We start from the raw sequence: 10,900 nt of genomic DNA on the forward strand, positions 1-10,900 counted from the left end.
GCTTTATTTCCATTCTTACAGGAACGTTTATTATAGCTTATACCAATGGTGCATCGGCGTCTAGGTGATAGCTCTTGACAGGCGAGAACCACAGCGATGGATATTTTGCTTCCGTCAGGTCAAACTCCGAGCTGGTGTCCACCTTGTTGCGTTTCTGCACCAGCGCGTAGTGCGACCAGACCAACTGGGCGCAGCGACGCTTGGGTGAGTGGCTGATGCGCAGCTCAATCAGAAACTGCGTGGCATTCGAGTCCTCGTCCAAAGGCATGACGCTGCCACGTCTCTGGCGCAGATGCCCTGTGGTTGGCCTCGACTGTGATGATTTTTGCAGCACCAGAGTCACTGTGTCACCAAAGAGCCGGTAGCGACCACGCAAAACATCTGGACGTATGTTGTGCACATTCCGTATCTTGGTGACACCCTGCGCTGGCTCGTCGGCGCTGGTCATCATGAGAACCTTGCCATCGGGCATAAATCGAATATAGCGATAATACTCCACCAGCTGGACAGGTCGATAGAATTGGTCCTGGAAACTGTTCTCGCCCATTCTCAGGTACGTGGTCTTGCTGATGTAACATCCGCTGAAGTTAACTCTTTCCCGCCGAATAAACATGTCGCGCCAGGAGTAGTAGACGGTGGAATTCTCAGCATCTTGGGCATCCAAAGTACCAATGCTGTGGCCCCAAACTCTGCAAGCAAACAGATTATTAGATGTGAGCATAAAATGTGCATGCATGGACCTACTTTACACATGCCAGTCGCCAGAGCTCCTCGTCGCGTGCATACACATAGAAGCCTTTGCAGACAGCGGAGCATTGTTCCAGTGAGCGCATATCCAGCTGGGAGGATACCACCCAGCGCAGAATTCGCATCACAATTTCGGGCGGCAAATCAGAGATGTGTAGTCCGGTGGAGAGAACACCGGGGTCGCGGCTAGATGCCATTAGCTTGCCTTTGTACGCACTATCTTGGCGTAGATCATGCTGGAACTTTTCATACAAGTTGTCAATCAACTTGTGGTCGCCTTCTGTCCCTTCGGCCTGCTGCTGCCCGAGATCAAGTTGCTTGGAGAAGTCGTTGGCCAGATTGTGATACTTTTTGTTGACCTCATTGTTTAGTTTCTGCTGCTCATAGAACTTGAACTCAATATCGGGCACAATCTGCGTGGCTTTGCGGTAGAAAGGTATTGCGTCGTAGACCTTGCCTCTCTGCTCCAGCTGCACGGCCGTGCGGTACAGACTCTCCGCTTTGGCCTGCAGGAGATCAGCCTCACTGGCATGTACAGTTGAACCGGTGTCCGCCTGTGTGTGCTCCGCCTGCACTTGTAGCTCCCGCTGCCAACTCTCGCGAAACTCATCGAGAGCACTTACGCCCTGACCTTGAGACTCTGTCTCTGAATCCACGTCCGACATAGTTGCAGACACTGTGCAGGTAATAGAAATAAGTTATACATAAATCGCCACTTAATCCTGACGCAATTTCTAACCTGAAAGATTTTTAGTATTTGTTCCTGGACCCCTTGGAAGATGAAACCGAGAAAAAGATGTTGGCGAGAACTGTATTTATAATGAAGGGCCGCGCGTATTGCTGATAGTGGCCGCGGGTTTCACCCCAGAATCTTGATGTAGTTTTCGACTGGGTGCAACATGTGGCCATTGGTAAGACCCCTAAGATTAAATTTAATTAGATAAAACGGTAACTTTATCTGTAAAACTATGTTGTTTTTTCGGTGAATGTAATGGTACCGAATGGTACTACGGTATCGAGACGATGATTTTCGAATTGCGCGATGTGTCCATCGATATATTATATCGCTCGAATTAAGCGCATTTAATCACCGAAAAGCTTGGAATAATAATATTTTTAGTTATCTGAACATTTAAATATGTTGTAAATATATAGTTTGATGGGTTTGCCGCCCTGCCATGTAGCGATGAGCAGAATTACAGGTCAGCAGAAATCAGTGTCCATGAACGATCACTTGTTCGAACGTTCTATCGATATCGAAACAGCTGAATTCAACGAGGTGGTTTTTTGTTTGTTATTGTCCAGCCGCACGAATCGAATTTTAAAACAATCAAAGGAAATTACTATAGCAATTATGTCTGCGGACTACGCTCACCTGTGCTCTGCGATTGTGGAGCAGTGCTTCGGAAAAGTGTCGCAGGCGGTGTCGGACTGTTTGTTTTCGGCGACCACGCGGACCTTGTCGCAAATCGCAAACGCCACAAAGTTTTCCCGCAAGGAGGTGGGACTAGCACTGTCGGTGCTAATTAAGTTTCGTTTGGTGAGCTTCGAAGCATCCAAGTTGAATCCATTTGTGCCAGAATACTCTCTTAGGCGCCAAGATATTCTCTGCCTGCTGCGTTACCCGCGGTGAGCTATAGACATCACACCACAAAATACGGCATTTAAAAAACTAGCCAGAACTCCTTTCAGTTACATACATATGGTGCAAACGAAGTATGGAAACGTTGGTGCATCCATTGCAGAGGAGCTGGTCAACGCTGGCTCGGATACCGCGAGCGCTATATTGATCAAGTGTCTATCAGAGGGAGACACAAAGTCGGATGGTGCCGAGTCCTACCGCAACACATTTCTTCAAATGATAACCGATCATTACATTATAAAGAGGCCGGAGCTAATATTGTCGGAAGAGCAGGATGAGGTGATGCCAAAGTTTGAGAGCAACGAGTGCGACTATTTCCGGCATCCCAACATTGATCTTCAGCTGATAGAGAAGATCCGCAGAGGCGAGGCCACATTGGCAGAAGCCGGCGACAGTACCATGATTTGGAACATCAACTATGACCGCTTCCATCAGGACTTTCGGGACTCCATTATGATAGACTCCATCGAACGCAAGCTGGGTGAAAATGCTTCCGAGTGCTTTCGCTTCATATTGAAGATAATGTACAAGACAACGGATCCTTGGCAGCGCGTGGGTACAGAGTTTTATATTGTCTTAAAGCACGCATAAAAATAGTTCCTTTATTGCTACCCACAGAAACTTTCGAACCAAATCACATTTGTTGACATAAAGCAGACAATCGAGAAGAAATCAAACAATCTGGATCTTATGAAGCACTTGGATCAGTACATAAGTTTATTAAGTATTATCAATCTGTCAGAGAGATTTGCATATGTGTGTAACATATTTTGTTGAACCATTTTAGCTGACGACTCCCTTGGCTTCCTGCGCAGAGTGGGTGACATGGGCGGCGGACTGTATGTTGTGGATATGGAGCACGCATTTCAATCGCTTGCCTTTGCGTGCATCGAGTCTGTGATTACTGAGCGTTTTAGTTCGAAGGCGGCACGCATATTTCGAGTAATACGTTTCAAGAAGTTTATAGAGCAAGAGGATCTACAAAAAGAGGCCATGATTCCAGCCAAGGAAGCCAAGTCGCTTGCCTACAATTTGTTCCAGGAACAGTTTATACACGTCAAGGCGATCAAGAAAGCTGGTGGCGGTGGCAATGGTCTGGCAAAGGCGTTTTATCTTTTTCAGATCAAGGAAAAAGATGTAAGACCATTAAGACACTTTTAACAGATTCATAATAAATTATTTTCTAACGTTCTAATTGTAGTCTGTGAGAATGTTACTGGACATTTGCTACAAGTCGCTCTATAACACCATTGAGCGTTCAAACTTTGAGAAGAATGAGCACAAGGGTCTTATAGAAAAATCACAAAGACTGGACAGCATAGTGGAGACCATGAAGGAACGCGGAGAATCTGACGAATACATAGCTGAGGTAACTCTAGGCCTTCCTACTACCAATACAAAAAAAGTCTTACGCTTTGTGTTTCAGATTGTGGAAACATTCACACCACCAGAAGTGGAGATCCTTAATAAGGTCAAACACCGTATAAAGACCTTGTCGAAGGCTGAACTGACCATGGACCAAACCATCTTCCTGCTGCAAATGTATCAGCATCATTGTACAATTTTACCAACGGGCATTGGAAAATATAAATAATAATCGAAGAGCAAACAAAGACTTAGTTTCGGGGATTTCTTGTTTTTTAAAATACACAAAAATGCGATTGAACTGACTGCACGATTAATCACAGGCTATTTAAATATAAAATGCTTAAAGTGGGGTATTATTCCGGCGTAATTACGCTACGCTTTCGATGCACGATCCGCTGTTCCCGGTGTGCCTTTTGCAATTTGATAAAGTGCTGTTCCAGAGCATCAAAATCGATCCCGCTTTTGTACTCCAGCGAGTTTCGCTCATCGCTAAGGAAAAGATAGGAAACAGTGATGTAAGTAGCTACAAGTTGGTGTATATTCAATCAACTTACATGCGATCCTGGCCCCAATAGTTGGGCACACACTGCAAACGGTTGCGAAGCGTGTCGAAGGCCTCCGTTTGCGGCAACAGCATGAGAATCCCGAACAGAGCGTGCGCCAAATATTGTGCATCGGCGCCATTGTTCGCCTTCGATACGAGCGTCAGTCGCAGTGGTGCAAATATTGGCGATTCGATCAACTGCACAAGTTTATCCAGTTCGTTCAGCAGTTCCAGGGTCACCTCAACGTCACCACTTGAGTGGAGAAATGGTAAGCCAAAGGGTTGTGTGGATATGCCAAAGTAACTTACAATAATACGACCAGTTGGGCGACATGTTGATAGCTTTGCGCCAGCAAGCACAGCGACAGCGTGGACACGGGGCAGTGAGCCCAACTCTTGTAGAGACACTGAAACAGATCGGCAGACTTTACGTTGGATATGTTCCGCAAGCTCGTACGCAACTCGAACAACTCCGTGGAGGTCAATAGGATAATATTAAGCAGGCGCACCACAGTGGAGGCAAACTTCAAATTGGGCACCTCCTCTGCAATGATCTCTGCAAATGTGCGATAAATGTATTCAGCATTCAGCAGCACACAGAGATTCCTGTTGAATGGACACCCAGTTAATTTTAATTGCACATTTGAGGGCCAAGAATAAATTACCTAATGATCAGGCTAGCTCTGTTCTCCAAAATTAATTTCTCTTCACTAAATAGGTTCAATAAGCTCAGCAAAAACTTGCGATAATGTGTCTTGTTGAAGTCATTTAAATCTACAAAAGAAACATCGTAAAATGTATAAGTTATGGCTTGATTTTGTGCTCACCCCTTGTGTCCTGCGAGTTAACAATCTCAGCCAGAACTGATAGACTTTGGAGCACCACCTCATCAGAGTTGTCGGCTAGCGTGGACAGGAGATTATTATTTAAATTGCTGGCATGCATGGACATTTCATTGGGAAAATTGGTAAACAAATGATGCATCCATTTCAGCACAGCGATCTTTGTGTGCATTGAATTATGCGTGAGGTACTGCGATAGCACGTCCATAATCGAACGCAAGTCAATCTTGGCAATGGTCTGCGTTTTGAGTTCCTTGGTGGAGACGAGTCGCATCATCGAGCTGTTCACTGACACGGCGCACTCCTTGATGCCTAACCAGAAAGAAAAGAAAGAAAAAATAAAAGGCTGTTAAACCTTCCACGCTACCAAATCGAATGCTTCTTACTGCGTTTCGATTCCACATTGTATTCGAGGCAGGGCAGAATGGCCGTGAATATACCACCAGCAAAGGGCAATACATTTGGGCCAAATATTTGCACGAATTCTCGTATCCAGGTGATAGCAATCGACTTGATCAGTTCGTTGGGCAACTGGGCGTGGGTGATCAGCGTGTTGATGGTGTCCTCCATGCGCACCGAAGACGAGTCGTTGCGTATTGACTTCAGAAACTGGCTGATCGTCGTCTCGCACATGCGTTGTATTTCGGGTGTGTTATCCTCGAGCATGACGAACAGACCATCCAGAATCTCTGTCAGATAGTTGACCATATTGATGTCTGGGACCGCATTCAAGATCGATATCCATGAGATTACATATTGGCGCCCAAACGCATCCTTCACGTAGATGTGCTCTCTAAGCAGTGGAATGAAAGCCTCCAGGTTGAAGGTCTGTGAGGATTCTGTAACAATATCCTTTATTGTAAGGACACTTGAAAAGTTATTCGGCGACTACTAAAGCAATGCAATCCAAAGCTTACCTTTAGCAAACGATCCAGCAGCTCGCTGCCATCCTTCACCATTTGATCAGAGTCAGTCACTAGTCGGGAGAGTGCACCGAATAGCTCTGGGAAGAAGGGTATAATAGCGGATCGGGCTACCTTGACCACATTGTACAGCGATTCACAGGCAAAGTAACGAACGCGCAAATCTGGATCGGAAAGGCAATTCAGTATGGGCGTCACAAGCTCATTGACGTACTTATCCGAGTCCTGAAAACAATCAGTAAAAATTTATGTACCAGGTTTTTGTTCTGCGACTTGTTTGTTCCATGACTAATAAACAAAAACATACCTTTCCCAGCCCTACGCCAGTGGCTGCCAGTCCGATAAGAGCCCCTTTGCGTCGATTTGCGTCCCGTGATGTGGCATAGTCATTGGACAGCACCTCAATGAGTTTACGAATCTGCCCCGAGTTGTTCTTGTGGTTGAATTCCGTCACCATTCTTCATGGTAATGCAGTGAGTGCAACAGAGTCCGGTGAAAATGTTTTGATAAGTCGTGACGAATCAGTTTGGTTTCTACGTACTTTTCGATCTCTTGCGAGGCCAATTTCCGTTTCTCGTACACCTTGTCACCCAGCGCCTTAGCGCAGGATTCGCTCAACGGTGCATAGGGTGGCTCCATTGTTTAAAACCAAATTTTAAACTTTTTAATAACAATTGTAGGCGGTTGCGAACAGTATGACCGCTGACTTATCGACAAAATATACCGCCACACCCTCAGAAATATAAATATAAACCTTTTAATTTTCATTCTATACCGTATATCCAAAAACATTTTACTCTGTTTTGATATTCTGCTTAATATTACCAGCTATTTAAGATTCTCAGCGCTAAAACTATAATTTTATACGATTGTTGAACCAATTCTGCATACGATTGGTTTTTTTATCACTTCTTTTTATTGGATTTTATATGCAATATTATTTGCAAAATAAGGCTAAAACTAAAAATATCACAAATCACAATCTCCAACACAAATTGATTTGTTTTGTGCTGTTGGGCGCACATTTTTCCGTTGGACTACTGCCGCCAATCAACCTTACTGCCAAGAACGCAGTGTGAGCGAGACAAATATATCTCTTGCTTGGTTTTCTATCCTTACTGGAACCCGCAAAATTAAAACCAAAATCAAAAAGATGTGAGAGTTCTTTAAAATAATATTATGGTTTATTTTATACCTTTCTTTAACTTAGGAATTTAAATTTGTTGTTAACATAAAACTAAAATAATTCGAGAAGCTAATACTACACATTCTAATACCAAATATCGCTAAACAATCTTATCAGTCAAACATAATATGAACTATGAAATAATTCAATGTAAATATCTCCTCTATGGCTTCGAGGTCTGACTACGATCCTTAGTCAACCTCCTCGACGGTGGGTCCAGAGTAGCCACCGAATCCACCCGCCTGCTGACCACAGTTGCTGGCTCCAGTCGCTGGACCTTGCGCCCCAGCTCCCTGCTGATGCATCTTTGTCATTATCGGGGAACAGTGCTTGGAGAGCTCCTCCATCTTGTGGTCGAACTCCTCCTTCTCGGCGGTGGTGTTCATGTCCAGCCACTTGATGGCCTCGTCGCACTTCTCCAGTATGGATGCTTTATCGGCCTCGCTCAGCTTATCGGATGCCTGTTCCACGGCCTGCTTCACGTTGAAGACATAGCCCTCCAGGCTGTTGCGTGAGGATATGCGCTGGCGCTGCTTCTCATCCTCGTCGGCGTAGCGCTCTGCCTCGTTCACCATGCGGTCGATGTCGGCTTGGGATAGGCGACCCTTGTCGTTCTGTATGGTAATGTTCTTGGCCTTGCCCGTGCTCATTTCCTTGGCAGTGACGTTGAGGATGCCGTTGGCGTCCAGGTCGAAAGTGACTTCGATCTGAGGCACTCCTCGTGGTGCTGGCGGAATTCCCGACAGCTCGAAGGTGCCCAGAGCGTTGTTGTCTTTGGTCATCGCACGCTCGCCCTCGTACACCTGGATAGACACTCCGGGCTGGTTGTCGGCGTACGTGGAGAATGTCTTGGTCTGCTTTGAGGGAATGCGGCAGTTGCGCTCGATCAGCTTCGTCATCACTCCGCCCGCAGTCTCTATGCCCAGGGAGAGCGGCGCCACATCCACCAGCAGCACGTCCTGGATCTTGCCACTTTGGTCGCCACTGAGGATCGCGGCCTGGACAGCAGCGCCGTAGGCCACCGCCTCGTCTGGATTGATGGACAGGTTGAGGCTCTTTCCGTTGAAGAACTGTTGGAGCATGCTCTGCACTTTCGGAATGCGCGTGGAGCCTCCTACGAGTACGATGTCATGGATCTGGCTCTTGTCCATCTTGGCATCGGTCAGGGCCTTCTCCACCGGCTGCAATGTGTTCCTGAACAGGTCGGCGCACAGTTCCTCGAAGCGTGCGCGGCTTATCTTGGTGTAGTAGTCGTGTCCCTCGAACAGCGCATCTATCTCAATGGTCGCCTCCGTGCTGGAGGAGAGGGTGCGCTTGGCCCGCTCGGCCGCCGTTCGAAGACGTCGCAGAGCACGTGGGTTGGAGCGCAGATCCTTCTTGAACTTGCGCTTGAACTCATCTGCCAGGTGTGTGACCAATCGGTTGTCAAAGTCCTCACCACCCAGATGAGTGTCTCCGGCTGTGGCCCGCACCTCAAACAGGGATCCCTCGTCGATGGTCAGGATGGACACGTCAAAAGTGCCACCGCCCAAGTCGAAGATGAGCACATTGCGCTCACCCTTCAGATCCTTGTCCAGGCCGTAGGCCAGCGCGGCCGCCGTCGGCTCATTTACTATTCTGAGCACGTTTAGGCCTGCGATGCGGCCAGCATCTTTCGTGGCCTGGCGCTGTGAGTCGTTGAAGTAGGCAGGCACTGTGATGACTGCGTCTGTGATGCTTTGGCCTAGATAAGCCTCGGCCGTCTCCTTCATCTTGACCAGCACCATCGAGCTGATCTCCTCCGGGGAAAAGCGTTTGTGTTCGCCCTTGAACTCAACTCCAATCTTGGGCTTGCCTCCATCGCTTACCACCTTGAATGGCCAGTGCTTGATGTCCTCCGCAATCTTGGGATCGTCGTACTTGCGGCCAATGAGGCGCTTGGCGTCAAAGACTGTGTTTTTCGGGTTCATCGCCACCTGGTTCTTGGCAGCGTCGCCAATCAGTCGCTCCGACTCTGTGAATCCCACATAGCTGGGCGTCGTCCGGTTTCCCTGGTCATTGGCAATAATCTCCACCTTTCCGTGCTGGTAGACACCCACGCAGGAGTACGTGGTGCCCAAGTCAATACCAATAGCAGGCATTCTGCTGATGTTGTTGCTGTTACTGTTGCTGTTGCTGATTCTGTTTATGCTTTTGATGCGTTGAAAATGTACTGAAACTTTTCTTAATTTCCGCTTTTACTATCGCAAGTAGTTTTTTCTTCTCAATGGGTTTACTATATTTATTTCTTCTTTTCTTTTCAAATTGAGGAAACTGTTTACTTTGTTTTTCACAGTTAGTTTTGGTTTTTCGCTTGTTTTGCTTTTGAGATGTTTTCTCTTCGCTTGTTTGGTTTGAATTGCTGCGAAGAGAAACTGTCGGCTGTATTTATACCCGGCCGCTCTGGCTGCGAAACTTCGAGAGCTCTCTTCTAGAAATATCTTGAATGTTACCCTGAATCGCATGCGTCAGAGCGAGACAACAAGTCTTGGAAGCTGGAAGCAGAGAGAGCACAATGGGTTTGTGTTGGAAGAGAGGGTGAATTGTGAACGAAATTTCTCGACTTTTCTCTCTGCCAATGTACATACTTGACCTACCACAACAAACCGTTTTATTTGGGAATCCAGAAATTTCGATGGAACAAATCAGGAGAAATGTACGGCCAAATAAAGATACTTTTGATTTGGCATTGTTATTATTAAATGAATGGATTAGTTAAATGAAAATCAGTAAGGAGATCAATTTTATGTATTTTTGTGCATATTTATATATGTACATATTACATATCTGTAGATCTTCAGGCATAAGCTGCTGGTGCGGGTAGTTCCCCCCACAGTAAAAGATCTTCAGCAGACCCTCAAGGAATGCGAAATTCATATTCGAAATACAAAAGAATCTCGAAAATTAGGACCACCTTGTTCTTGTGGTGATTCCAATTTCTGGACACTTTATTTTGCACAGAAAGAGCTAAATAACAAAACACAAATTTTAGCGCCAGCCTTATTTTAACGCAAAAAAAAGTTTGATTTCTGCTGTACAGATCTACATACAACAGGTACAATACATATACAAGACATAAATATGTATTGTGGCTTCTTAACCAGGTTCCACTGACCCGAAAATAAGCAATCCCCTCGTCGGTAAGGGGAGACGGCATAGCATTTATCAGCATTTAAAAATGGATCTTATTTAGATTTAGTGAAAGGCATGTACTGCCAGGAGAGAAAGTAGGCCACCAACTTAAAGCAATATTTTGTTCTTTTATTCACTTCATTGTCTCTCGAGAAAAATGTAAGTGCGTATGGTATGTACATATGTTCATTTAGTTGGGGACTTCGTTTAACATTTAATTTTACCTTGAACTTATAATCCATTGTCGGAAGATTATGTTTGTTCAGCCTAAATTTGCTATTGTATGCTGATGAGTAACAGTACTCTGTTGTTAAGATGTTCATGTTAGATGTTTAATTAACGGAATATACATAGGCAGATATCATTATGATTATGATGAATTATGTACACACAAACAAACATACGAATCTGCAATCCAACATAAATTTCTCTTGCATTAAAATAAGGCTGGCGCTAAAATTTGTGTTTTGTTATTTAGCTCTTTCTCTGCCAAATAAA

At 45.5% G+C, this 10,900-nt stretch overlaps 4 protein-coding genes across 5 annotated transcripts; 1 reads left to right on the top strand and 3 right to left on the bottom strand.

Annotated features, from left to right (window-relative positions):
* Nucleotides 1–2: 2 nt before the first annotated feature.
* On the bottom strand, nucleotides 3–1,748 carry LOC117583604 (F-box only protein 9). Its single transcript, XM_034271998.1, has 3 exons — nucleotides 1,487–1,748; nucleotides 745–1,425; nucleotides 3–689 (listed from the first exon to the last, which is right to left on the bottom strand). Exons 2-3 carry the CDS (start codon nucleotides 1,410–1,412, stop codon nucleotides 38–40), a joined length of 1,320 nt encoding a protein of 439 aa, XP_034127889.1. The 5' UTR covers nucleotides 1,413–1,425; nucleotides 1,487–1,748; the 3' UTR covers nucleotides 3–37.
* Nucleotides 1,749–2,008: 260 nt separating this feature from the next.
* Nucleotides 2,009–3,991, top strand: LOC117583602 (DNA-directed RNA polymerase III subunit RPC3). 2 transcript variants are annotated; one of them, XM_034271995.1, is made up of 6 exons: nucleotides 2,018–2,376; nucleotides 2,440–2,941; nucleotides 3,008–3,113; nucleotides 3,177–3,526; nucleotides 3,591–3,758; nucleotides 3,816–3,991. In XM_034271995.1, the coding sequence occupies exons 1-6, from the start codon at nucleotides 2,102–2,104 to the stop codon at nucleotides 3,981–3,983; spliced, it is 1,569 nt and encodes a 522-aa protein (XP_034127886.1). In that variant the 5' UTR covers nucleotides 2,018–2,101; the 3' UTR covers nucleotides 3,984–3,991. The 2 variants fall into 2 exon arrangements, 1 of the variants encoding a protein (XP_034127886.1); XR_004573802.1 differs by lacking the exons at nucleotides 3,591–3,758; nucleotides 3,816–3,991 and having other exon boundaries at nucleotides 2,009–2,376; nucleotides 2,440–2,945; nucleotides 3,177–3,316.
* Nucleotides 3,992–4,005: 14 nt separating this feature from the next.
* On the bottom strand, nucleotides 4,006–6,769 carry LOC117583599 (protein VAC14 homolog). The gene is made up of 9 exons (XM_034271993.1): nucleotides 6,608–6,769; nucleotides 6,374–6,524; nucleotides 6,061–6,291; nucleotides 5,530–5,995; nucleotides 5,129–5,455; nucleotides 4,967–5,075; nucleotides 4,611–4,907; nucleotides 4,312–4,554; nucleotides 4,006–4,246 (listed from the first exon to the last, which is right to left on the bottom strand). Exons 1-9 carry the CDS (start codon nucleotides 6,703–6,705, stop codon nucleotides 4,111–4,113), a joined length of 2,058 nt encoding a protein of 685 aa, XP_034127884.1. The 5' UTR covers nucleotides 6,706–6,769; the 3' UTR covers nucleotides 4,006–4,110.
* A 602-nt stretch (nucleotides 6,770–7,371) lies between these two features.
* LOC117583601 (major heat shock 70 kDa protein Ab) lies at nucleotides 7,372–9,564 on the bottom strand. Its single transcript, XM_034271994.1, has one exon. It carries the CDS (start codon nucleotides 9,370–9,372, stop codon nucleotides 7,444–7,446), a length of 1,929 nt encoding a protein of 642 aa, XP_034127885.1. The 5' UTR covers nucleotides 9,373–9,564; the 3' UTR covers nucleotides 7,372–7,443.
* Between the last annotated feature and the right edge of the window lie 1,336 nt (nucleotides 9,565–10,900).

This window comes from Drosophila guanche, unplaced genomic scaffold (genome assembly GCF_900245975.1).
Source record: "Drosophila guanche unplaced genomic scaffold, DGUA_6, whole genome shotgun sequence".
Taxonomy (NCBI): Eukaryota; Metazoa; Arthropoda; class Insecta; order Diptera; family Drosophilidae; genus Drosophila; species Drosophila guanche.